This window comes from Oryctolagus cuniculus, chromosome 9 (assembly GCF_964237555.1).
Source record: "Oryctolagus cuniculus chromosome 9, mOryCun1.1, whole genome shotgun sequence".
In the NCBI taxonomy this organism is placed as follows: domain Eukaryota; kingdom Metazoa; phylum Chordata; class Mammalia; order Lagomorpha; family Leporidae; genus Oryctolagus; species Oryctolagus cuniculus.
Genome location: NC_091440.1, coordinates 92,150,019 through 92,177,215, shown reverse-complemented (window position 1 = coordinate 92,177,215; position 27,197 = coordinate 92,150,019). Strand labels below are relative to the sequence as shown.

Here is a 27,197-nt window from a genome sequence, read left to right as displayed (position 1 = left end):
TTTGCTTTTTCAATTTTTATACTATGAATCTACTTCTTTTTCATAATGGTTTACTTGTATAGTGTTCTCATGTCACTTTCACATTATGGTATGTATAGAAAACAATAAACTTTTTAGTGTACAGTAAGATCAGGAGAAAATGCTGTGTGAGGCCGAAGGTGATGAGCACAGGATCTAACCACTCCAGGCCCCTCTGACGGCTCTGAGATGGGTGAGAGAAGCTCCATGACTCTACAAAACAGTGGGGTTTTTTTTCCCTTTTTTTTTTTTTAAGAGTAATGATTATGAACATACTCTTCTTGTTCCTGACTTTACTGGGAATACTACTTAATATTATATGATTAAATTATGCTGGTTTAAGGATTTATGTTATATATATTTATATTTGTTTATTAAGGAAGTATTCATGTAAAATTGTCTATTCAAAAAGATTTTGGTCAAAATAGATATTTAATCAAATATTAAGCATTTCTGCTGTGTACCAGACTTTGGATATAAAATGAGAACAAAATGAGAGACACTATAGGAAAGAAAACAAGTTTGGGGCCGGCGCTGTGGTATAGCAAGTAAAGCTGCCACCTGCAGTGCTGGTATCCCATGTGGGCGCTGGTTTGAATCCTGGCTGCTCCACTTCTGATCCAGCTCTCTGCTCTGGCCTGGGAAAGCAGTAGAAGATGGCCCAAGTCCTTGGGTCCCTGCACCCATGTGGGAGACCCGGAAGAAGCTCCTGGCTCCTGGCTTTGGATCAGCTCAACTCTGGCTATTGCAGCCAATTGAGGAGTGGCCTAGCAGATGTAAGACCCCTCTCTCTTTCTCTGCTTCTCCTCTCTCTGTAACTCTGACTTTCAAGTAAATAAATACATCTCTAAAAAAAAATTCCTGCTAATGCGCCTAGGAAAATAGCAGAAAATGGCCCACCCACATAAGAGTCCTGGATGGCGCTCCTGGCTCCTGGCTTCAGCCTGGCTCAGCACTGACCATTGCAGCCATTTGAGGTGTGAACCAGTGGATGGAAGACCTCTCTCTCTCTTTCTCTGCCTCCCCTTCTCTCTCTGTGTAGCTCTGACTTTCAAATAAATAAATAAATAAATCTTTTTTAAAAAGAAAAAGAAAACAAGTTTGAACAAACTTCCAAATCCTATCCACACTACACATAGTAACTCTATGACCTTAGGCAAATCATTAAATTATTTTGAAACATAGTTTACTTATCTGTAAACTAGAGGTAATGATAACTTTCAGGGTTATAAATGCGCTAAGACATGATTCCACATTTCTGGGAACATGCAGTCACAGTAGGATGAGAGGGCCATCAGCCTACCATTTAGAATGCCCACATGCTATATCAGAAAGCCTGGGTTCATTACCTCTGGCTCCTCACTCCAGCTTCTTAATAAAGTAGGTCCTGGGAGGTAGCAGTGATGGCTCAAGAAATTGAATTCTTCCAAAAATGATGCTGACATTCATATGGAGGCACAGGAGACCTCAAATAGCTAAAGCAATCTTATATAACAAAAACAAAGTCAGAGGCATCACTATACCAGATTTCAAGACATAACTACAGGGCAGTCATATTCAAAACAACCTGATGGCCGGCGCCACAGCTCACTAGGCTAATCCTCCGCCTGCGGCACCGGCATCCTGGGTTCTAGTCCCGGTCGGGGCACCGGATTCTGTCCCGGTTGCTCCTCTTCCAGTCCAGCTCTCTGCTGTGGCCCGGGAAGGCAGTGGAGGATGGCTCAAATCCTTGGGCCCTGCACCCGCATGGGAGACCAGGAAGAAGCACCTGGCTCCTGGCTTTAGATCAGCACAATGCGCCGGCCACAGCGCACCAGCCGTAGTGGCCATTGTGGGGTTAACAAACAGAAGGAAGACCTTTCTCTCTGTCTCTCTCTTTCACTGTCTAACTCTGCCTGTCAAAAAAACAAAAACAAAAACAAGAACAAAACCAGCCTGGTACTGGTACAAAAACAGATGAACAGATGGATAGATCAATGGAACAGAATAGAAACACCAGAAATCAATCCAAACATCTACAACCAACTTATATTTATTTGATCAAGGAACTAAAACCAATTCCTGGAACAAGGACAGTCTCTTCAATAAGTGGTTCTGGGAAAACTGGATTTCCACATGCAGAAATATGAAGCAAGACCCCTACCTTACACCTTATACAAAAATCCATTTACAGTGGATTAAAGAGCTAAATCTATGACCTGATACCACCAGCTTATTAGAGAACATCGGAGAAACCCTGCAAGATATTGGCATAGGCAAAGACTTCTTGGAAAAGACCCCAGAGACAGAGGCAGCCAAAGCCAAAATTAACAATTGGGATTATATCAAATTGAGAAGTTTCTGTACTGCAAAAGAAACAGGAAAGTGAGAGGCAACCGACAGAATGGAAGAAAATATTTGCAAATTATGCAACTGTTAAAGGATTAATAACCAGAATCTACAAAGAGATCAAGAAACTCCACACAACAAAACAAACAACCCACTAAAGAGATGGGCCAAGGACTTAAACATACATTTTTCAAAAGAGGAAATCCAAATGGCCAATAGACCCATGAAAAAAATGCTCAGGATCTCTAGTCATCAGGGAAATGCAAATCAAAACCACAATGAGGTTTCACTTCACCCTGGTTAGAATGGCTTTCATACAGAAATCAATGCTGGCTAGGGTATGGGGAAAAAGGTACACTAATCCACTGTTGGTGGGAGTGCAAACTGTTAAAGCCACTATGGAAGACAGTTTGGAGATAACTCAGAAATCTGAATATAGCCCTACCATATAATCTAGCCATCCCACTCCTCGGAATTTACCCAAGGGAAATTAAATTGGCAAATAAAAGAGCTATCTGCACCTCCATGTTTATTGCAGCTTAATTCACAATAGCTAAGACACGGAATCAACCTAAATGCACGTTTATTATAATTTCATAAAGAAATTATGGGATATTACTCTATTGAATACTACACATGCTCCACATGTAGGACCTCTGTCCTTAATGAGTTGTACTATGAGAATTAACTGTAAAACTTGTCTTCAAACAGTACTTTATACTTTGTGTGTCTGTGTGGGTGCAGACTGTTAATAAAAGCTTTTGAAAGAATGAAGAAAGAAAGAGAGAGAGAGAAAGAAAAAGGAAGGAAGGAACGAAAGAAGGAAGAAGGAAGGAAGGAAGGAAGGAAGGAAGGAAGGAAGGAAGGAAGGAAGGAAGGAAGGAAGGAAGGAAGGAATAGAGAAAGAGGAAGGGAGGAAGGAATTGAGTTCTTGCCACCTACATTGGAGACTTGAATTGACTTCCTGACTCCCAGTTTCAGCCTCAGCTGAGCTCCAACTATTGCGGACTTTGAGGAGTTTGAACCAGCAGATGGGGAAGCTTACTGTTTCTTTCTCTCAAATTAAGAAAACTAATTACTCCACTTCCAGTCCAGCTCTCTGCTATGGCATGGGAAAGCAGTAGAAGATGGCCCAAGTCCTCGGGCCCCTACACCCACATGGGAGACCCAGAAGAAGCTCCTGCCTCCTGGCTTCAGATCCATGCAGCTCTGGCTGTTGTGGCCACTTAGGGAATGAGCTAGCAGATAGAAGACTCTCTCTCTCTCTCTCTCTCTCTCTCTCTGCCTCTGCCTCTACCTCTACCTCTACCTCTCCTCTCTGTGTGTAACTCTGACTTTCAAATAAATAATAAATCTTAAAAAAAAAAAAGCGCTAATTGCAGTGACCAGCGATGTACCACAGTGGATTAAGATGTTGCTTATGATGCTGGCATCCCTTACTATAGTGCTGGTTCAAGTTTCAGCTACTCTGTTTTTAATCCAGCTTCCTGCTGATGTGCCTGGGAAAAAAGTTGGAGGGTGGTCCAGGTACTTGGTCCCCTCTACATATGTGGGAGATGTGGATGGAGTTCCAGACTCCTGACTTCAGCCTGGCCCAGCACCAGTTTTTGGCAGCCATTGGGGACATGAATAAGCCAATGGAAGATCCCTTTCTCTCTGTCTCCCCCACACACACACAGACCCTGCCTGTCAGTATGCCTCTCATATTTTTAAAATGAATCTTAATAAAAACAGTAATTTCAGGGGCTGGCACTGTGGCACAGTGGGTTAACACCCTGGCCTGAAGCGCCAGCATCCTATATGGGCGCCAGTTCTAGTCCCGGCTGCTCCTCTTCCTATCCAGCTCTCTGCTATGGCCTGGGAAAGCAGTAAAGGGTGGCTCAAGTCCTTGGGCCCCCTGCACCCGTGTGGGAGACCCGGAGGAAGCCTCTGGCTCCTGGCTTTGGATCAGTGCAGCTCCGGCTGTTGCGGCCATCTGGGGAGTGAACCAGCGGACGGAAGACTTTTCTCTTTCTCTCTCTCTCTCTGTAACTCTTTCAAATTAAAAAAAAAAAAAGGCAGTAATTTCAAATAGAGAGGAATGATATGGCAGAGATGGAAGAGTGAGCAGTAGTGATACCTAAAGAGACACTCAGGAAGGTTTTACACGGGAGCTAGGATTCAGACTAGACTCTACAGGGAGAGAACTGGGGAGGGACACAGTAAATGTGAAACTACTTGAAGTATTTATTCAGAATAATTAGACTAGAGATATCGGCAAATAACAGACTGGAGAAGTAGACACATTCTAGATGGCAGAGGACCTATAGTTAACTACCCTAAAGATTTTGGACTTCATTCTGAAAGTGACTCAGAAGTGTTAGAGGGTATTCAACCATCAGATTTGCTGGTGGTGAGGTGTGTGTTACACTGATAGTAGGAAGACAGCTCAAACTATTGCATTTAAGGAAGGCAGAGGAGGGAAGGGAGGAATTGAAGAAGAGGTGACACATTTGAAAGAGACTTAGTAGAGTCAATAGGACCTAGAGGCCATTGGACCCTCCAGGGCTGGGGTCGGGAGTAAGAGTAAGTAGCAATTCTCAGGGGTTTGGACTTGGTGAACTGATACGGTTGTTGAATTGAAATAGTATACAAGATGGAAGAAACACTGAATTAACTTTTCTATACTTAGACTAATTTTTTAAATATTTGAGTATTCAGAGAAAAAATACTCTCTTTAAATTACAGGTATAATTTTTACTTTTTTCTATAAAAAATAAATTTGCCTAATGCATATTCTCAGACGTGAAAACTAAGAAAGTTGGGCTTAAAGAAGAGAGCAAATAGTGATTACCCAAGGTGAGGAAGGGGAGTAGAGACGGGAATAAAGAGTTGCTGGAGCTGTACCTATGAAATTTATATTTATTAAATAAAAGCTTTCTAAGCCGGCGCCGTGGCTCAATAGGCTAATCCTCCACCTTGCGGCGCCGGCACACCGGGTTCTAGTCCCGGTTGGGGCGCCGGATTCTGTCCCGGTTGCCCCTCTTCCAGGCCAGCTCTCTGCTATGGCCAGGGAGTGCAGTGGAGGATGGCCCAGGTGCTTGGGCCCTGCACCCCATGGGAGACCAGGAAAAAGCACCTGGCTCCTGGCTCCTGCCAGGATCAGCGCGGTGCGCCGGCTGCAGCGGCGGCCATTGGAGGGTGAACCAGCGGCAAAGGAAGACCTTTCTCTCTCTGTCTCTCTCTCTCTCACTGTCCACTCTGCCTGTCAAAAAAAAAAAAAAAAAAAAAAAAAAAAATTAAATAAAAGCTTTCTAAAAAGAAATAGTTGCTGGATAACAGGTACCAAAATATAGTTGGATAGGAGGAAATCAATTCTAGTGTTCTATAGCACAGTAGAGCAACTATAGTTTACAGCTTAGTGTATACTTTACAAAGAACTAGAAGAGAAGAATTTTAAGGCTCCAAATACAGCTTAGTTGGAAATGTTAATTACCCTGATTTGAGGTCGGTCCTTGAGTACATGGATTCAGTTATCACATTCTACCATGTAAATATGCACAATTATGTGTCAGTTAAAAAGAGAAAGATTTGTCTTGAGTACATGTTTCACCAAAAGGTCACTAGAGTACATCATAGACTGATGAATAAGTTTGAGTGCCATAAAGGACAGCGCTGTTCATTCTGCAGGTATCATTAAGAAAAGAGCTAAAGAAGATATCACAACTATATAACCTTGTTGACATATTTGAAATTAACAAAAGTCTACAGAAATTTTTAAATGTAACTGTATTAATGATAAGGAATTTTTTTAGTATTTCAGTGTTTTTGAAAATTTTTCAAGAACAATTCTAACTTTACAGTGGTGTTTATATTTTATAACCCAACTTTATTTTTATGAAAATTATATTAAGATGAATATTCAACTCAAAGCTTAGTACAAAATGTTCAAAATATACTTATTCACTCTTTTTTCTTCTATTCTAGTTACTATTTCTGGAAATGAAGAAAATGGTAAGTCATTTTTAGTCTCATTTTAATAAAGTAGAATAATCCTTATGGTATCTTAGTTGCCACCCACATACTTTCTACTTATTGATGAGCACATGTGATTTTTGCTTTTCAGAAATATATATCTTTAAAACTTATGTAATTAAAAGGAGATATAATATTGGGTTTCTTCTTAGACATTTAGTATGTTCTCAGTTTGTATTATATATATATATATTGAAGTAGCCATTATTATGTGAAATACCTAGCACTCAAATGTTTGTATTTTTGTATGCCTATTTAGATTTGCCTGCTTTATTTATTCTCCAGAACTCATTCAGGTTGTTAATGTCATACCCAGCTAGGTTGAGAAAGAGAATTTGCTCTCATGAATTTAATTGATGTTTTTTTAAAAATAACATTTGTTAAAAATAATACTTCACTACTCACATACATTTAATAAAAATAACCAGACTACAGATTTGAAAATTTTATTATTAGTTCAAGGAAACTAAAATTTTTCTAGTAGCTAGTCATAGAGGGAAAAAAATTATCAAAACTTCATATCAAAATTCATCAGGATAAAAAATTTCTAAAGTTTATTGAGATCACATTTTAAAAATAAAATTTGATTTGACAAAAATCCAGAGGTTCTAAAATAGTTGAAGTTAGAAATTATTATTATTATTATTATTAAGCATAAAGCATTTATATCTCAAGTTGCCTTTTTACTCTAACTTTTCAGTAACAGAGTAAACATAAACTCAGTCTTGGTAAGCTCTTTCTTCTTTTTATTTTTTTATTTATTTATTATTAGATATACTTTATTTATTTGAAGGTCAGAGGGACAAAGGGAGAGAAAGAAATCTTCCATCTACTGATTCACTTCCCAGATGGCTACAAAAGCCAGAGCCTAGCCAGGAGCCCAAATAACTAGGTCTCTGACGTGGATGCAGCAGCCCAAGTATGCAAGCCACTTTCTGCTGTTTCCCCAAGTACATTAGTAGAGGAGGTAGAATCGAATTAAGCAGCCAGGACTTGAACCAGCACCCGTATGGTCTGCTGGCATCACAGGCATCCACTACTGCTCCCCTCTTGTTTCTTTCTTTAAGCTGGCACTGTTCCCTGTGTGTTTAAAGCAGAGAATTTCAGAAGTTCCTATAGGACTTTTCACTTGTATTGTCTCTTAGGGCTGTTCCTAATATGCCTCTTAAAGAAACTTTGAACAAAGTTTTTTTGTTAGCTTTTTAATTCAATGTGATTTATGAATATAGATTTCTTGATTTATAAATTCAGATTTTTCTCTCAGCTTTGACTTAATTTGCTTATTAGTAAATAAGATTTTCCATGTTGTTTACAACCAGTGGTTTATGGCATATATATATATATATATATATATATATGAACAGCAATTTGCCTATTATCAATCACATTAATTTGAACTTAGTTAAAAGCAATATCTTCTATTGTTCACTCATAATTTAATAATTATCACCTGTTGAATTCTATACTCTAGGCATGGTACTAAGAACTTAATTTTATCAATTTTTTATTGAAATAAGTGGTAGTATATTTTATTTTAAAGCAAATTGTCTTGTTTTGCTTTCATGGAGAGCAAAAATATTAGAAACATATTAGATATTAATTTTTTAAATGCTTGAAGCCTATATGCTTTGTTTCACATACTGCTCTTAGTTGTAGATAAATTATAAAGTTTAAATATGTCAGGGGTACTCTTTACCTCAGTGTATAGGTGAGGAATGGCACGCTCGATTAAATATGGATGTCAGTCATAAGTATAGATAAAGGGAGGTTCCTGAAGGTAACATCTGCACAGTCACTCAGTGGCCTCAGAGTCAGCCTCAGTGTTGTGCAGCAGTAGGCAGCTGAGCTGCTAAGTGCTTGTGTAAAGGAAAAACAAACCAAACAGGATCTAGCATTGTAGTGTAGCAGGTAAAGATGCACCTGTGACACTGGCATCCCATATGGGCACCCGTTCAAGTCCCAGCTGCTCCACTTCTGGTCCAGCTCCCTGCTCATGGGCTGGGAAAACAGAGGAGGATGGCCCAAGTGCCTGGGCCCCTGCATGTAGGAGACCCAGATGAAGCTCCTGACTCTTGGCCCAGCCCTGACTATCTGGGGAGTGAACCAGTGGATAGAAGATCTCTCTCTCTGTCTCTCCAGTTCTCTCTGTAACTCTTTCAAATAAATAAGCAAATATTTTAAAAAATAAATAAATAAGATGAAAACAAACCACGCAATGATTTTGAGTCTGTTGGATATACTACAGGGTTCAACCTTGAGGGAACTGATAGGATAGAAAATGCAGATTTGAGAAATCAGAATTTTCAATGTGCATAACAACATTAGTGGAAGTGAAAAGAGCACATTTGAAAATCAAAGAAAATTGTAGTTCGAATTTTATCCTGGCATCTGATGCCAGCTTAGAAGTAGAATTTGACCATTAAGATGATGGTTCAAAAAGTAGAGGAAAACATAATCTTAGGGATGACATATTGCAAAGAATTTTGGATTTTTTTAAGCAGATAAGTTTCAATTCTGGTTTTATCATGCAAAATACTAAATCCTGTGAGGCTCAGTGTTTACATCTGTAAACTGGAAGAATGCTTTACTTGACTTTGAGGGTTGGACATGAGGCACATACGATATGTCTTCCAGGTGACTGTGTAACCAGCAGTGTATGGTGGGGAGTTTTGTTGGGATGTATTTATCAGGAAGCTAGAGTTATCTTCAGGAATTTCACAGTGAAGAGTGAGAAGGAACTATGAGCAGCACATCTCACATTGTCCATAGAGGATGGATTGGAACAAAGACTGGAAGTGAGGAGACCAAATGGCCTTTGCATCAGTTTGGATGAGCTAGGCAACAATTTATGGGCTGTGTACTGACAGTGAAGATGAGTTCAATTTTAGGCACCAGGACTGGAAGTATTTGTGCTGGCTAGCTGTGAGGGATGAAGAATCACTTGAGCATCTGTTAACTGTGTGACTGGGGTTTCTAAGCCTCAGAAATCAGGAATAGGCCAGCACAATTTCAAAATAAAATGCTGGGTTCCAGTGGGGTTTTCAATTATTTATCATAATTTTTTAAAAGAATGGACTTTTTAAAACCAAAAATGTAAGGAAGATAACATCAGGCAGAAGGAAGGAGAGTACTTCAAATTGAATGCATGTTAGCTTTATAAAAGCTTCACTACGATGTTTTTAATGTTTCTCATTTTCCTACAGTTCAGTGAAAACTACCACTATTTAAACTTGAGAAGCACTGGAATAGGGAATGTACAAAAAGCACCAAATGTTATGAAGTAAGATGCCTGGCCGGCACCGCGGCTCACTAGGCTAATCCTCCGCCTAGCGGCGCCGGCACACCGGGTTCTAGTCCCGGTCGGGGCGCCGGATTCTGTCCCGGTTGCCCCTCTTCCAGGCCAGCTCTCTGCTGTGGCCAGGGAGTGCAGTGGAGGATGGCCCAGGTGCTTGGGCCCTGCACCCCATGGGAGACCAGGAAAAGCACCTGGCTCCTGGCTCCTGCCATCGGATCAGCGCGGTGCGCCAGCCGCAGCGCGCTGGCCGTGGCAGCCATTGGAGGGTGAACCAACGGCAAAAGGAAGACCGTTCTCTCTGTCTGTCTCTCTCTCTCACTGTCCACTCTGCCTGTCAAAAAAAAAAAAAAAAAAAAAAAGAAGTAAGATGCCTGAAGAGCTAGTATTTATTGATGATTTATTATGTGCTAGGCATTACTCTAAGTGTTTTGCATAGTAAGCAGCTAACTCTTTTGAAGCAAGAACTTTAATTAAAGTCTAAGCAAATTATTTGGGGTATGCAGTTTGAAGAGGTAATGAATCCCAAAATGTAATTGTAGAATATTTTTGTGGAAGAAGTAGTATTGGAGCTGAACTTTAAAATGCACAGAATCTCATACTTTAATGCTTGTCTGTGTTATCTGTAGTGTGTTTGTGGTGCTGCGTGCCAAACTGAAAGAATTTAAGCAGCTGGTAGATAGTTCATGCTTGTGGAAACAAGTCCTGTTCCTTACAAATAGAAAAACTACATTGCACAACAAAAAGCTTAAAGTTACATCAGTGAGTTAACATTTGAAGATGAAGATGTTGGAGTATTACACTGATCCCTTTGGGAAATAATTATGGTAAAAATTTAAAGTCACTAAACATTTTTCTTGTTAGCTTTGTTGAACAAGAGAATGAAATTTAGGATATTTTTTCTGAGCAATGCAGGAATTTGGTTATTTACTCATTATTCATGGTAATGGTGACTTTATTTACTTTCAGTTTACAGTTCCTGAGATTTAATGTTCATGGTGATGGATTCTGTTTTAAATAATTTTTAAGTCATTAAACATTAACTTTAGGGAGTGCTTGAACTACAGTGAGTGAAGGAAGTGTTTTAGCTTAAGTGTTCATCAACTTAATGAGATCAGATTTCATCTCAGGCTGTAGTATTTTCTTGTAAATCAGACTGATAAGACTATTTCTTCATGTCTATTAATGTTATATCATGCAGATAAAGTTTGTATATTTGATGTTTTGATAGGTTTTAATTCCATTTTTTATTGGATTTAGGCCTCTAGACCCAAATATTATGTTTTAATGGTAATGCTTTTTCCTGTTTTCACTTGGATTCAATGAAATGTTATTTGCTTTTATTTACCAGGAAAGACCGTTGTTTACCTTGTGGCTTTCCATCTGTTCTTTGTTATGTTTGTATGGTCCTATTGGATGACAATTTTCACGTCTCCCGCTACCCCCTCCAAAGAGGTAAATTTAATGTTGGTAAATTACCAAATGCTTTAACTGAATATGGAATTATTTTCCCTTGTGTTACCTTTGTTAAAACTTTACATAATACATTTGTTCTGTTTCTGTTCATAAAATTGCTTGGTAACTCCGTATTGTGAATGTGAGTCATTAGCCTATTCTCAGATACAATCCCCTGACATAACATGGTAAAAGTTTAACTATAGATGAAGAATTTCCTGCCATGCTATGTTTTCTTAAAGAAGTAAAAGTAGAGTTTATTTTTAGAAACCCTCTTAACATTTATATTTTGTTAGGATGAACAATTATGCCTAATAACAATTATGTTAGGCACGAACAACAAAAGAAAATATTTTGATTGTGGAAAACAAACTGTCTAGCTATTGCTTGTCCCACCTTATAGTGACTAGTGTTTCTTCTAATTGGAAGTCTCATTGTAAAACAATGTAGGTAAACATTTTTTGTGGAGTGAGTTTTAGGACTTGAATGTCTCTCTTGGCCTTGACATAGCTGTCTAAATTCTTCCCACTATAAATTTATTATCGCAAATGGTTAAGAGTATGTTCTCTAGAGTTAGAATTGTCTTTTGATTTTCTGTTTTAGCACATTCAGTTTTGTCATCAGAAATGGAGCTAACAATCGTGCCTGTCTCTAAAAGATGTTTGTGAGGAGTAAATAAGATTTGTCTAAGTAAAGGTTTTAATATATTAGCTACTACAAGATTGGCACTCATATATATATCAAATGATGGTAAATAATGTTGTTTCCCTTCGTATTAAATTTATGAAAATATATTTAACATTATAGACCATGTGATTAAAACTAATATCAACTTCCAGTTAAGTTTGTAATGAAGAACATATATGCAGAAAAGTATACACGTCATAAAACTCGGAGTTTCACAAACTATGTAACCACCACCCAACCCAGTTTAAGAGGCAGAACCGTGCTAGCATCCCATCAGCTCCCTCCTGCTTTCTTCTTGTCACCCATTCTAGAAAAAGCCACTTTCCAGCCTTCTAACAGCAGAAATTAGTTTAGCCTGTTTTTGTACTTAATATATAGTAGGTAGCACGTATAGTCGTGTAACGATCATAGTGATATATGCTTACGTGTATGGCTTCTTTCATTAACATTCTGTTTATGAGCTTCATCCCTGTTGTTGCATATAATTGTGGATTATTCATCCACGTTTGATTTTCAACTGTGGTGTATGTGTAACACACTTTATTTACTGGGTCTACTGTTGATGGACATTTGAGTAGCTTCCAGTTTAGAGCTGTTACAAATAGGGCTGCTGTACACATTCCAGTGCATGTCTCTTGGGGGGACGTATACGTAGTTCTTTTGGAGAGATGCTTAAGAGTAGAACTGCTATATCATGCATTATGTGTACATTTCAAAAAAACTAAGTGGATATGCCAGTTTTTCACTGGATGCTTGTGTTTTAATAGGTAAACCATAAATCAAACAATGTTCCTTCAGGTGTATATATTCTTCAGAAATTTGGTAATAATTAGCCCTTAAAAGTATGCTACAGTTATCCATTTCTTAATCTCTAAATTCAAAAGCATCTAATTTTATTTAATCAGTTACTAGGAGTGATGGCTGTTGTAAACATAGCATATGCAAAAAGTAAATAGTTCTCATTATAGGAAGTAAAAATAGAAAAAGAACAAATTGTTAATACTTTTGAGAAGCAGTATAGAGGTTAAGAACTCAGATTCTGTAGCCAGAACTGCCCAGGCTTAGCTTAGGCCTCTGCTACTTGCTAGGCATGTGACTGTGGACACTTTGCTTAGCTGTAAAGTGAGGCTGATAGTAGTACATATCCCATGAGATTGTTGTAAGGAATGAATAAATTAATAGCGCATATAATTAATAACATAAAAATATAGAAGAATGCCTAGGATATAAGCACCATCTAAATATATGTACTTTTATTTTTTGGCTGTTGTTTTGGCATACTGCAGCTCTGAGCTTAAGCCTTTACATCCACTCAACCCTTCATCCTCCCCCACTCATGACTGCCCAAGCCTATGTCCAGTGGCCATGCTATGACATGCTCCATTTGCCCTGTCCAAGGACATTTCCATCATGTTCTCCACAACCTCTCACTATCTGGCACATGATGAGTGTTCAGTAACTATTTTTTTTTTTAAGAATGATTTATTTATTTGAAAGTCAGAGTTACACAGAGAGAAAAGGAGAGGCGGAGAGAGAGAGGTCTTCCATCCACTCGTTCACTCCCCAGTTGGCTGCAATAGCCGGAGCTGCGGTGATCTGAAGCCAGGAGCCAGGAACTTCCTCCGGTCTTCTCATGCAGGTGCAGGGGCCCAAGGATTTGGGCCATCTTCTACTGCTTTCCTAGGCCACAGCAGAGAGCTGGACAAGAAGTGGAACAGCCAGGACTCAAACCGGTGTCCATATAGGATGCCAGCACTGCAGGCGGCAGCCTGCCCGCTACACCACAGCACCGGCCCCATTCAGTAACTATTGAATGAGTTAATTATTAAATCCTCAAGGATCAAACTAAGCTCAGCTCTAGTGACAACCAAGGACAGGATTGTAAGAGTCTCACTAAGCTTGCAGTGTGCTGCCTGAGCTAACACCGTAAGTAATATCAGACCTGTGAGATCAGTGCTGACTATATTGGAAGGACTTTGTTAGCTCAAAGTTTAGAGCAACTCTTGGGGATCAGGTCTAGGAGAATTGATAGGTTCCAGAAAGGAAAAACTGTTACAAATACAAGTTTTGTTTTGATTTGGTTTCAGTTAGCAAGTACTCAATGAGTACCTACTGAATGTCGGACTCAGTGTTAGTCTCAGAATAAAAAGAAGAGCAAGACAGGTTCTTTACACTTGAGAGAGAGAGAGGTGATGAACAAGCAAACAAAATAATTATAAATTATAATAAATTTAGATAATTTTAGAAAAGTAGTTAAATTTAGGAAAGCATGGAGATGTGACAGAGCATAACAGTAAAAGCTGATTTAGGGGGAAGAAAGCTATGTTAAATCAAAGAAGTCTTCTCTGAGGAAGTAGCATTGAAATCAATACCTTTATAAGTTCTTCCACTAAGTTTCGGAAGGAAAAATCTTTGTTGTTTACTGCTGTGTCCTCATTGTCTAGAATGAGGCCTGCTATTTAATCAGCAGTTTGGTAGACTTGAGTGAAGGAATAGTGGATGAGCTAGGCACCACGTTGTTCAAGAACAGCTTCCAGGCTGACCCAAGGGAACATTTAGCATACATAATAATGTACTGTTAATATTATACTTATGCTGACTTGTATTTTGTAATTCACTGTTTACATAGCTAACTACATAGGAATGTTCTTTTTGGAGACAAAGGTTGTTTTTATTCATCTCTGGATCCCTGATATGAGGAACAGCACTGGTCCTTAATTGGTATTTAATATATATTTAAATGAAACCAGCTGAACACCAAAATTAAAGATAATAACAACATTTCGTAGTTTGAATTCTCTTCAGTTTTGAATGAAAATAGAATTTTAGTACTAATTTCAAAAGTCTAATCTATTTTACTTATTTATTTATTTATTTAAAAATAAATAGAGAGCAAGCTGCCATCTGCTGGTTCACTCCTCAAATGCCTGCAACAGGTAGGCTGGGCCAGGCTGAAGCCAGGAGCCAAGAACTCACTCTAGGTCTCCCACAGGTGTGGCAAAGACCCAACTACTCAAACCATCACTTGTTACCTCCCAGGGTCTACATTAGCAGGAAGCTACAACCAGTAGCAGAACTAGGATTTGAACCCCAGCACTCCGATATGGAATGCAAGCATTTTAAGTGCTAGGACAAATCTGCTATTTTAATTTTTTTATTTTATTCCATTTCTCATCTAAAATTCTGGTATCTCTTGAAATTTTCATTCAGTTTTAGTTTTTCATAATTTCGTAAGATTGATCCCCTTTTTTTTTTTTTTTAAGATTTATTTATTTATTTGAGAGGCAGAGTTACAGAGAGAGAGAGGTCTTCCACCTGCTGGTTCATTCCCAAAATGGCCGCAACGGCAGGAGCTGGGCTGATCCAAAGCCAGGAGGTGGGAGCTTCTTCCAGATCTCCCACATGGATACAGGGGTCCAACACTTGGGCCATCTTCTGCTTTCCCAGGCACATTGGAAGGGAGCTGGATCAGAAGTGGAGCATCCAGGACCTGAACCAGTGCTCATATGGGATGCCAGTGCTGCAGGCGGAGACTAAACCTATTATGCTACAGCACCAGCCCCATAAGCTTGATTCTTAAGGAAAAACAATGATGTTGAGTAAAAGTATCAAAATAAAGATAAAGGAAGTTGGGGTGCTCCTGAATGCTAGGAATAAGACAGCCCAAGGAAATCTGTTGAGATTTTACAAGGAAACTGTAAAGTTTGATGAGAAATTCTCCTATCCAAATACATACTTAGCATCATAGCATGTGATTTTTATACTTTACTATGAATGTTTCAGAGACATATCAGGCAAGAACTTTCTAAAGTAAAGTTTCTTTTGAAAGAAAATGAGGGGCTGGCGCTGTGGTGTAGCCACCACCTGCAGTGCCAGGATCCCATATGGGCACCAGTTCGAGTCACGACTGCTCCACTTCAAATCCAGCTCTCTGCTATGGCCTGGGAAAGCAGTAGAAGATAGCCCAAGTCCTTGGGCCCCTGCACCCATGAGGGAGACCTAGAAGAAGCTCCTGGCTCCTGCCTTCAAATTGGCCCAGCACCAGACATTGCAGCTATTTGGGGGGAGTGAACCAGCTGATGGAAGACCTCTCTCTCTCTCTCTCTCTCTCTCTCTCTCTCTAACTCTGCCTTTCAAATAAATAAATCTTTAAAAAGGTATTTCTTCCCTCTGAAAATATTAAAGAGAGGGTGGATAGGTCAGAAATGTCTGAAGAACCTCTCTCTGTGATGGGAGGTTATGCAAGTGACCTCCACAGTGTTTGTCATTTTGACCTTTAGGTTGTGTGAATCTGTTCTGACTTCTTTCTGTCCTGTTCATGTGATTGCAGGAGCCAGGTGAGCTGATCTAAATAGACTCTTATACTTACTAAAGTATAGTGTTTATCCACTTAGAGTAGCAGTCTTTAAAAAGCCAGAGCACTTATTCTACATTGGCAGTATAGAAAAAAAACATACTAGAGTAAAACCCAGAAGGACCTGTATTTTACTGTGAACTCTGCTAATAATTCTGCAACTGTGGAAAATTCCCAGGGCCCTCTCAAGCTATACACCATGCTATAGCCTCATTTATATCAGAACAGACTACATGGTGAAGCTAATACATTTAACAGTGATGGGGCAGCAAGAGGAGGGGATTTGAATTAGCAGGTAGACCACACTAAAATACTCTTAAATATATATAAAATATAAAAATATAAAATTCAGAGTCCAGCACTGTGGCATAATAGGCTAAGCTTCCACCTGCTATGCCAGCATCCTGTATGGGTACTGGTTGTAGGCCCGGCTGCTCCTCTTCCAATCCAGCTCTCTGCTGTGGCCTGAAAAAACAGTAGAAGATGGTCCAAGTGCCTGGGCCCCTGCATCCATGTGAGAGACCGGGAAGAAACTCTGGCCTCAATTCTACCCGGCTTTGGCCATTGCGGCCATCTGGGGAGAGAACCAGCAGGTGGAAGACCTTTCTATCTATCTCTCCCTCTCTCTGTAACTTCTATAAATAAATAAAAAAATTTTTTTGATTTATTTATTTGAAAGTCAGAGTTACAGAGAGGCATAGGCAGAGAGAGAGAGGAAGAGAGAGGACTTCCATCCTCTCGTTCACTCTCCAGATAGCCACAAGGGCCGGAGCTGTGCCAATTCGAAGTCAGGAGCCAGGAGCTTCTTCCGGGTCTCCCACATGGGTGCAGGGACCCAAGGACTTGGGCCATCTTCTGCTGCTTTCCCAGGCCATAGGTGAGCTCTGGATAAGAAGAGGAGCAGCCAGGACTTGAACCAGTGCCCATATGGGATATTGGCACTGCAGGCGGTGGCTTTACCCACTATGCCACAGTGCAGGCCCCTAGCCTAATAGAAATTTAAAGTTCTTGGCTACCTGAAATGCAGACATAAAACTGAGCGCCTTTGAGATGATGGGATGTCATAGGAAAAGAATAGCAGCTAAACAATTACATGATAGAAAAATGCTATCAAAATGCACTGGAGGCTAGCCACACAGTAAGAACAAATACTAAGGTATGAAACAAGTCTATAGAGGAATCTCTCCTTGAAGAAAGGAAAATGTGCATATCTTGACAATCTTTGATAGTTCTGGAGAAAGTATCCCTACAGGTTAGCTTTCCTAAAGCCTAAAAATGATCAAAGAATGACTTGTTCTGTCATTGACATATTTGACCAGAAGATACTGGGACCCCATTACCTTGACTTAGCCTGTTCTCCAAAGGAAGCAAGTCTTTCAACATTCTTCCAAAAATTGAAAGATTTTTGGTAACAACTTTTAAACAAAAATATTTTTACTAATAGAAAATGTATATTAAACCTTTTTTTCTTTTAGAGGAATTTAATTTTAACTATTAAAAATAAAGATGCAAAAATACTTAATTCATGTCTTTGCTATTATTAGTATAGATGGCAAATATTTTTTAATGTTTCAAAGGTACATGCTTTTGGTTAAAATGTATTTGATTTACTTCTTAAAGAAATTTGAAGTCAAATTTTGCCTTAGTAAAACAAAATAGGGTTTTTTTTTATTTTTTGTTTTCAATAGCAGTTTTTCTTTTTTTTTTTTTTTAACTTTTATTTAATGAATATACGTTTCCAAAGTCAATAGCAGTTTTTCTAAGAATTATAGTTAACATCATGGCATTTAAAAATTTTTAATAGTTCTCTCTCCTTTCATAGTTCTACTTGTCAAATTCTGAAAAGGAACGTTATGAAAAGGAATTCAGCCAAGAAAGACAACAAGAAATTTTGAGACGGGTAGCAAGAGATTTACCTATCTATACAACATCAGCTTCAAGAAGTAAGAAAGAAATTTTAAACTTTCCTTTCCAAAGGATTTTTAAAATAGATTTATTCCTGCCAATATATGTTTCCATGGTTTGACTGTTAAATGGATACTATGATTGCCATAAATAGCTTCAAGAACAAAATTTTCTGTTTTCTGTGTCTTCTATAGTGTTTCAGATACACATGTATAAATAAAATCATAATTTGTTTAAGAGTCAATTTAATATAAACTTTTCCTTTGCTTATTTTTTTTCCTCAACCATTAAGGCTAAAAATTTCAGTTGCTCTTCTTAGTAAACCATCAGTTGGAAATTTTAGTTTGAATTTGAATATGATATGTCATCACCAAAGTAATAAAATCAAGACTTTGCTCAGCAGAGGAGAAGTAAAAGACACAATGGGGAGGAAATTTGTTCAGAGCTATAAAGCTATTATTCTGAGAGCTAGCGTGGTGTTCCTTCCTGTAGCACTGCCCTCATTGACCTAAAAACTGTTAACATCAGCTTCCTTTCCTTAGGTTTTATCCTTGTGATGGGGAACAGCCTATGAGTGACCAACCTAGTCATTTAAGTATAAGAAATTGTTTTCACATGTGTATTGTAAACCTAACTAATTGGTTCAAATAACAAAATCATCACAGCGTAACAATTAGTCTGTTTTAATTGCTTTGTACGCTTGAAATTTAAACTTCACAACAACTGTGTAAGGAAGATACTGTAGTCACAAGGTTAAGTACCTTGGTCAAGGTCATACAGGTCATATGTGGGAAAACAGGGATTTAAATCCAGGTGCTCCAACTCAGCACCCATTGGGCTTCTCAGCTTCAGATAGAAATAGAAGGAGCTTTGCCTTTGTGTGGTCGTGTACAAATTGGGACTGCAGAAAAATTGAAGTGTCCGTAAGCTTCAGGAGGAGGGGGTCTTTGACTTTTAATTTTAATGCAGTTATAATACTGTCTTTTTGCATAATTAATATACTAAGATATAGAACAAAAACGTTATTTTTGATCAAACCCCAGCTTTTCCAATGCTAGTGCGGTGCAAGTCACTTAAATTTTCTAAGCCTTAGTTTCCTCACTTCAAAAGGAGGATACTATCTACATCTCTGAGTTAGTGGAAGCATTAAATTAAACAATACACATAAAGCACTTGGTGCAGATTTTGGCATGTAATAATAAATTTCCAGTACATTCATTTACAGTAAATGATCACTAATTTAAAATAATTTTCATTTAAAATAATTCTTTTTAATTATTAGTAATTGCAGTTCTGTAGATTAGGTGTGTTTAACTCAAGGTCCAAGATTTATGGGCCTCTGGGATATGGTACAGAATACGGGACACATGTCATTTTCAGAGCAACTCATTCATAGCAGATACATCTGATTTTCAGAGCAGTGCATGTTCTTTAGAAAGTAAAGAACCAAGTAAGTGCCACTTGAAACCCTGGAATCCAAGTACCAATTCAAGTCCTTGCTGCTCCACTTTTTTTTTTTTTAAGATTTATTTATTTATTTGAAAGTCAGAGTTACACAGATAGGAGAGGTCTTCCATCCACTGGTTCATTCCCCAGTTGGCCGCAACAGCCGGAGATGTGCCGATCCAAAGCCAGGAGCTAGGAGCTTCTTCTGGTTTCCCACGCAGGTGCAGGGGCCCAACGACCTGAGCCATCTTCTGCTGCTTTCCTAGGCCATAGCAGAAAACCGGATCAGAAGTGGAGCAGCTGGGACTCGAACCAGTACCCATATGGGATGCTAGCACTGCAGGTGGCAGCTTTACCCACTATGCCATAGTGCCCCCCCCCCTTTTTTAGACTTATTTGTTTATTTGGAAGGCAGTTACAGAGAGAAAAGGAGATACAGAGAGAGATCATCCATCTGCTGTTTCACTCTCCGAATGTCTGTAACGGCCAGAAGTGAGCCAGGCCAAAGCCAGGAGCCAGGAGCTTCATCCAGGTCTTCCACATGGTTGTAGGGGCCCAAGTACTTGGGCCATCTTCCACTGCTTTCCCAGGCACATTACCTGCTGCTCCACTTCTGAGCAGGCTCCCTGCTAATGTGCTTGGGAAGGAAGGATGGCCCAAGTACTTAGACCCTTGCCACCCCCTGGGAGCCTCAGGGTATCAGGCTTCTGACTTCTGCCAGGACCAGCCTTAACTTTGTGGCCATTGGGGGAATAAATCAGCAGATCTACTCTGTCTCTCCCTCCCTCTCTCTGTCACTCTGCCTGTCAAATAAATAAATCTTTAAAAATAATAATAACAGGGCCGGCGCCGCGGCTCAATAGGCTAATCCTCCGCCTAGCGGCGCCGGCACACCGGGTTCTAGTCCCGGTCGGGGCGCCGGATTCTGTCCCGGTTGCCCCTCTTCCAGGCCAGCCCTCTGCTGTGGCCAGGGAGTGCAGTGGAGGATGGCCCAGGTGCTTGGGCCCTGCACCCCATGGGAGACCAGGAAAAGCACCTGGCTCCTGGCTCCTGCCATCGGATCAGCGCGGTGCGCCGGCCGCAGCGCGCCGGCCGCGGCGGCCATTGGAGGGTGAACCAACGGCAAAGGAAGACCTTTCTCTCTGTCTCTCTCTCTCACTGTCCACTCTGCCTGTCAAAATAATAATAATAATAATAATAATAATAATAACAAAGGAGCCACTGATGTGAAAACGTGACTCTTGAAGCTTCCTTACTTGTCAGTGATTATAGTGACTTCTCTCTGATTTGTTTAATGCTATCAAGTATCACAGCAGATTGTGCTCTAAGTACTTTATCTGTGCGTATTTGACCTTTGTAACAACTCTGAGAGAAGTATTGCACTTGTGCCCATTGTAGAGAATGCGGCACAATGAGGTGGCCACGTCTGGGATTCCTCCTTCTCTCTGACTCCCACGAGGAGCCTGAGCTCCTGTGTGCCGTTTTATACTGCATTCCCACTGCTTAGAATTCCAAACTGCGTGCGAGTTTCTCTCTCTCTCTCTCTTTTTTTTTTTTTTTTACTACAAAAGTAATACCTGTTTATTCTTTCAAAACTGAAGTTACAGAAATACATATATGGGCATACATTGGGCCTTTCACACATCAGGATTAGTAGAAGATAATGGAGCTGTCTTCACTCTGGGAACTTGAGAGCTAGAGTACAGGCATGGAAGAGACTTTGCACTGAGTTGTGCTTTTTTGGAACCATGTGGACGTTTGTTATTAAGAAAGCAAAATGAGTCCTTCTAAACCTTCTCCTGACTGCAGTCTGGATCCCACTGTCTTGAGTTTTGCCCCACTGTTTTCCTCATTGATTCTGTGCTCTACATTGTGCTAAGTCCCTGCCCTTCCCCACCTTTTTAATGTCTTCTCTCTCTGTTAGATTATTGCCTCCTCCCAAAGTCCAGTTTAAAGTTCTCAGTCAACATCTTTTTTTTTTTTTTTTAAAGATTTATTAGTTAACAGAGAGAGAGAGAGAGGAGACATCTCCCATCTGCTGGTTCACTCCCCAGATGGCTGCAACAGCCAGCACTGGGCCAGGCCAAAGCCAGAAGTTTCATCAGGGTCTCCCACATGGGTGGCAGGGACCAAACATTTGGCTGTCTTTCTCTGCTTTTGCCAGGCCATTAGCAGGGAGTTGGATGGAGCAGCTAGGACACAAACCAGCACCCATTTAGGATGGTGGTGTCCCTGGCAGCTGTATCACCTGCTACATCACAATGCCAGCTCCCAACATCTATCTTTTTTAAACCTATTTCTGTTTGCTTTCACAAGAAATGATTTTTCATTTTTTTATAACCATAACATCATACAGCTTTTTAAAAAATGTATTCATAAGGTAGAGAGAGAGACACCGATCTTCCATCCACTGGTTCACTCCCTGAATGCCCACAATAGCCCAGAGAGGGCCAGGCCACAGCCAGGAGCCTGGAAGCTAATCCAGGTCTCCCACTGGTGGCAGGGACCCAACTACTTGAACCATCACCTGTTGTCTGCCAGGATGCATGTTAGCAGGAAGCTGGAATCAGTAGCAGAGTCAGGACTTGGACCCAGGCACTCATATATGGGACGTTAGCATATGGGATCCCAAATGGCATCTTAACTGCTGTGCCAAATGGCTGCCCCAAGAAATGGTCTTTAAAGTCTACTCTGAACTTCACAAATCCTTACCTTGCAGATCACAAATCACTGCTACATAGTTATTTATGTTCTCTCTCTCACCTTCTGACTTTATTCTAAGCCCCTAATGGTCAGGAATTTCTCCCATGGTTCTTACAAAGTATCTCACTAAATAGGTGTTCAATGAATCTTTTCCTAGGTGTGCTCCATGATAGCTGTGGATATATTTTCTTTTTAAAAAAATATTTATTTGAAAGGAAAGTTACAGAGAGAGGAGGGAGGGATAGGGAAGGAGGGGGAAAGAGAGAGAGAGAGAAAGATCTTTTTTACCCCCCAAATGGCTGCAACAGCTAGGGCTGAGCCAGACCACAGTCAGGAGCATGGAACTCAGCCGGGTCTCCTTCATGAGTGGCAGGGGCGCAAGCACTCAGGCCATCTTCCGCTGCTTTCCCAGGCATGTTAGCAGGGAGCTAGATCAGAAATGAAGCCGCTGTTACTCAAACCTCTCTTAGATGGGGTACCAGTGTCACAAGTGGCAGCTTAACCAGGTGTGCCACAGCGCCGGCCCCTGTGGTACATTTTGAAATCTTCCTGGTTTTCTCTCTTTGACTGATTTTCCCCATCTTAAAGTATGACTTAATTTTTATCAGACATAATAGCAAAATAATGATAAAATAAGTATTATTAATAGTAGTACTGTCATAATGATTATAGTTAATTCGTTGAGAATCTGATGTCCCAGATTTGGTTTTAATACAATAACATTTCCACTTGATATACTTTTATTAACAGATTAGGAAATTAATGCTCTTACAGAGTAGTTCATTGTCCAAATCTCACAAGCTGGTAAGGACTTGTGCCATCTTGTACTGCTTTGCCAGGCCATAGCAGAGAGCTGGATCGGAAGTGGAGCAGCAGGGACTGAAACGGGTGCCCATATGGGATGCCAGCACTGCAGACAGTGGCTTTACCCTCTACACCACAGCACCGGCCCCTCATCTATCTCTTAACATTTTGATTGACAAGCTCTCTGGTGTATTTTGATATTATTTTAAAATTATTAGTTGTTAGTTTCCTAGAGTTGTTTATTTTTAAAAATCAAGTTTTATAGTCAACATCTTCCTTTGACTCCTTTCCTGTAGCTATCAGATACTGTGAAAAGTGTCAGCTGATTAAACCTGACCGGGCACATCACTGCTCAGCCTGTGACACGTAAGTGCTCCTCACTCATTTGTTTTCATCTAAACCTCGCACTGGAGATTAGTGACAAGAGAATGAAAGGGGAAGGAACATTTAATCAAAAACACATCATTTTCCCTCATTATTTGCTATGCATACAGTGCTAACAAAAATATTTATGTAAAGTAGAATATTCCCAGAAGTAATCTTTGATGATAACAGTTTCTCTACCAGTTTATAGAATTTTAACTTTAAATATACTTTCTATGTTTATGCTTAAACATGAGAGTACTTCAAAAAATTTGTGGAAAAAATGGCATTAAAAATGTTCATTTTGATTTTTAAAATGTTTTGGAATCCATGCAATAATTTTTCATAGTATGTATTTTCCATGAACTTTTTGAAGATGCCCTATTTATAATTTTTAAAAGATTTATTCATTTATTTGAAAGGCTGAATTACACAGAGACAGAGGCAGAGAGAATGAGAGGTCTTCGACCCATTGATTCACTCCCCAGATGTTCACAACATCAGGAGCTGAGCAGATCTGATACCAGAAGCCAGGAGCTTCTTCTAGGTCTCCCATGTGGGTGCAGGAGCCCCAGCACTTAGGCCATCTTCCACTGCTTTCCCTGGCCATAGCAGAGCTGGATTGGAAGAGGAGCAGCTAGGATGGTGCCATTGGGGATGCTGGTGCTGCAGGCAGTGGCTTTACCTGCTAAGCCACAGCACTGGCCTCTTTCTTGTTATTATTAATGCTTATAGTTAAAACCCAAAAATCCACTAAAGTATTTATCTTCAGTTACCATTTGTGAGTTTTCTCAGAAAAATTTGAAGGAGTATAGCATTCCTACCTGTGTGAGAAGGTCATGAGTGTGTTCAAAGATCTTTGCTTTGTGAATCTTTGATTTGTGAATTTGATTTCTGGTTAGACAGGCTGCTTGACTGCTGAGTGTTAGCCCTCTAATTTGTCACATTATTTGAGGTGATTTGTGGTCTAACTTTATACAAATGTAGAATACATATAATAGTAGGGAGGCAAATTTTGGGTTTGCTTTTGTTCCTTATTATAAAAATGCAGTTCTTACCCATAGGATAAAATATTAAAAATAAGCTCATTAGTGTTAGTATTTTGACATAGTTGCTTCTAGTTGTATTTTCATGACTTGCACATGTTTAAAATAGCATAAGGATCACATCTGTATTATATTGCACCTCTTTCAGCCAGTTTGTAAGCTGGTCCTATCTAATGTGCCCCAGTATTGCCCATCAAATCTGAGAATTAAAGTCATTGGATACAGTCCAAGACAACTGGAAATTCTCAGTTGAATTCCCAGTGTGAAAAATCATAACCTCTGAGATACTTGTGGAAATACCAGAAATTATCCCTAACCTGATGTTTCTGGTCTGGCTCTCTGAAATACAGTATGAAAGGGGAAATTTTAAGTCAAACAAAAATATGTGGAAAATTAGTATTAGGAAGCTTTTTCTGCATGAATTTTCTTATGCTTATTTGTTTCTTAGATGTATTCTTAAGATGGATCATCACTGTCCTTGGTATGTATAAAATAAAATTCATGTATAAGGGATGGAAAGGTGGGAAGGAGAGAATTTAGAGTGTTTTATCTCAATGTTCCTAAATTTTAAAGGTTGATTTAATTACTTATAGGTATTAAGATTGATCTGCTTATATACATATATATGTATGTATAGAAGAGTATTTATATTAAATATTTTCCTTTAAAAATGTCTTCTGATATTATTAACCTTAATAGCAGTGTATTAAGTATTAACACTAAAATTCCAAAGTTCTTTATAGAATTTATTAAAAACACACATGCACAGTTAAGACACTACTCCCTATTTCCTAAATGACCTACTTCCAAGTAATAATGATAAAAGTTTTCTGATTTGTTTTCTTTTTCTATTATGGTTTAAAAAAACATAAATTTTAACATTTTAACCATTTCTGAATATACAGTTCAATAGTGTTAAGTATATTTACACTGCTGTGTAAATCTCCAGAACTTTTTCCTCTTATAAAACTGAAACTGTTCTCATTAAACAACTCCCCTTACCCCTCCCACCAGCCCTTGGCAACTCTCATCTGCTTTCTATGTCTGTGAATTTGTAATTTTTCTTATTTTTATAGTGTGACTTTCTTTATTCTTCTAGGGTGAATAACTGTGTGGGATTTTCTAATTACAAATTCTTCATGCTGTTTTTATTGTATTCCTTATTATATTGCCTTTTTGTGGCTACAACGGTTTTAGAGTACTTTATTAAATTTTGGACGGTAAGTCTTTTTCTACTTAAACATGTATTTGAGACTTTTTCTTAAGATGTTTATATTCCTAAAGAATTACTTGATTCTTTGTTACAAGTAGATATACTTTAAAAAAAAAATTGTTTATTTGAAAGGCAGAATTACAGAGAGAGAGGGAGAGACAACTAGAGGGAGATCTTCCATCTGCTACTTATTCCCCAAATGGCTGCAATGTCTGGGGCTGGGCCAGGCTGAAGCCCGGAGCCTGGAACTCTCCCCAGGTCTCCCAGGTGGGCCATCTGCTGCTGCTTTTCCAGGCGCATTAGCAGGGAGCTGGCATCGCAGGCCACTGCTTAACCTGCTATGCCACAACGCCGGCTCAAGTGGATATACTTTACTTCTGCTAGTGAGAGTTTATGGATCAGAGAGCAGACAGCTACATTTACCTTCAGATACACATTTAGGTGTAAGTTAATGTATATTAAACAAAAGTGGAAGTTTTCGTAGTGGCCCGTTATTTTCAGCCACACCCAAATAACAACGTCAGTTTTAAGACAGGAATTACTCTTGGAGTTGCTGCGTCTTACTGCAGTTTACAGTAGTGACAGTGAGATCCACAGCCCCATGCAACCATTAATCTACCTCCTGACTATAAAATTTACAGCATTGTTTGTTTTTTTAAGACTGACTTATTTATTTGAAGGTCAGAGTTAGAGAGGAAGAGACAGATTTTCCACCTGCTGGTATACTCCCCAGATGGCTGAAATGTCCGGGGCTGAGGCAGGCCGAAGTCAGGATCCTCATCTAGGTCTCCCTCTGGGTGTCGGGGCCCAAGCATGGGCCATCTTCTGCTGCTTTTCCCAGGCCATTAGCAGAGAGCTGTATCGAAAGTGGAGCAACTCAGCCATGAACCGGTACTTATACGGGATGCCGGCATCACAGGTGGTGGCTTTACCTGCTGTGCCACAACACTAAAGCATTGTTTTTCATGTTTAGTAATTGAAAAAAAAAATCAAATGTCTTATTAACAAGGGACTAAATTATTATTTTACACACACACACACACAGAAGACTACAGTGTTGCTTAAGAAAGAATAAGGAAGTCCTTTATGACAAATAATGTGAAGTGATCTTTGAGATGTGTTACATGTAAAAGAAATAAGGCACGAAAGAATGCTTACAGCATGCTTCAATTTCTACAGAAAAATAACACAAATATATAGTTGTATATGTCTTCTCTGGAAGAATGCATTAAAAAATCACTGACAGTATTTGCTTCTAAGAAGGACAATTACAGAGACATGCTTTTCACCATTACCTGTTAAATTTTGTATACCATGTACAAATAGTAATCCATTAAAATTAGATATTCGGTTTAATTTTTTATTTTTTACTATGGAAATATATAAATTTAATATGTAAATATATAGAAGAAACTACCAGAGGCCCTGAAAGTTAACTGCCACTCAGGGGTCGGGCAGAGAACTGCTATTTTTCTTTAATTGCTTTTTGGCATTGTTTGATTTTACTCGTGCATTTTAAAATAAAACTATCTCCATTAAAATTCTCTGCCTTTCAAAATATTATTCATC

At 39.3% G+C, this 27,197-nt stretch overlaps 1 protein-coding gene across 19 annotated transcripts in view; it reads left to right on the top strand.

Annotated features, from left to right (window-relative positions):
• The window catches only part of ZDHHC20 (zinc finger DHHC-type palmitoyltransferase 20), an 80,533-nt gene that overhangs the window by 26,758 nt on the left and 26,578 nt on the right, over positions 1-27,197 (top strand). For all 19 annotated transcript variants that reach the window (XR_011378908.1, XR_011378911.1, XR_011378909.1 and 16 more), the window contains exons 2-7: positions 6,313-6,339; positions 11,004-11,107; positions 17,971-18,091; positions 23,303-23,372; positions 24,864-24,896; positions 25,515-25,635. Coding sequence is in view for 12 of the 19 variants with exons in the window: in XM_070049152.1 (XP_069905253.1) it covers positions 6,313-6,339; positions 11,004-11,107; positions 17,971-18,091; positions 23,303-23,372; positions 24,864-24,896; positions 25,515-25,635 (476 nt within the window). In the remaining 7 variants the exon portion in view is untranslated. The remainder of the gene's footprint in view (positions 1-6,312; positions 6,340-11,003; positions 11,108-17,970; positions 18,092-23,302; positions 23,373-24,863; positions 24,897-25,514; positions 25,636-27,197) is intronic.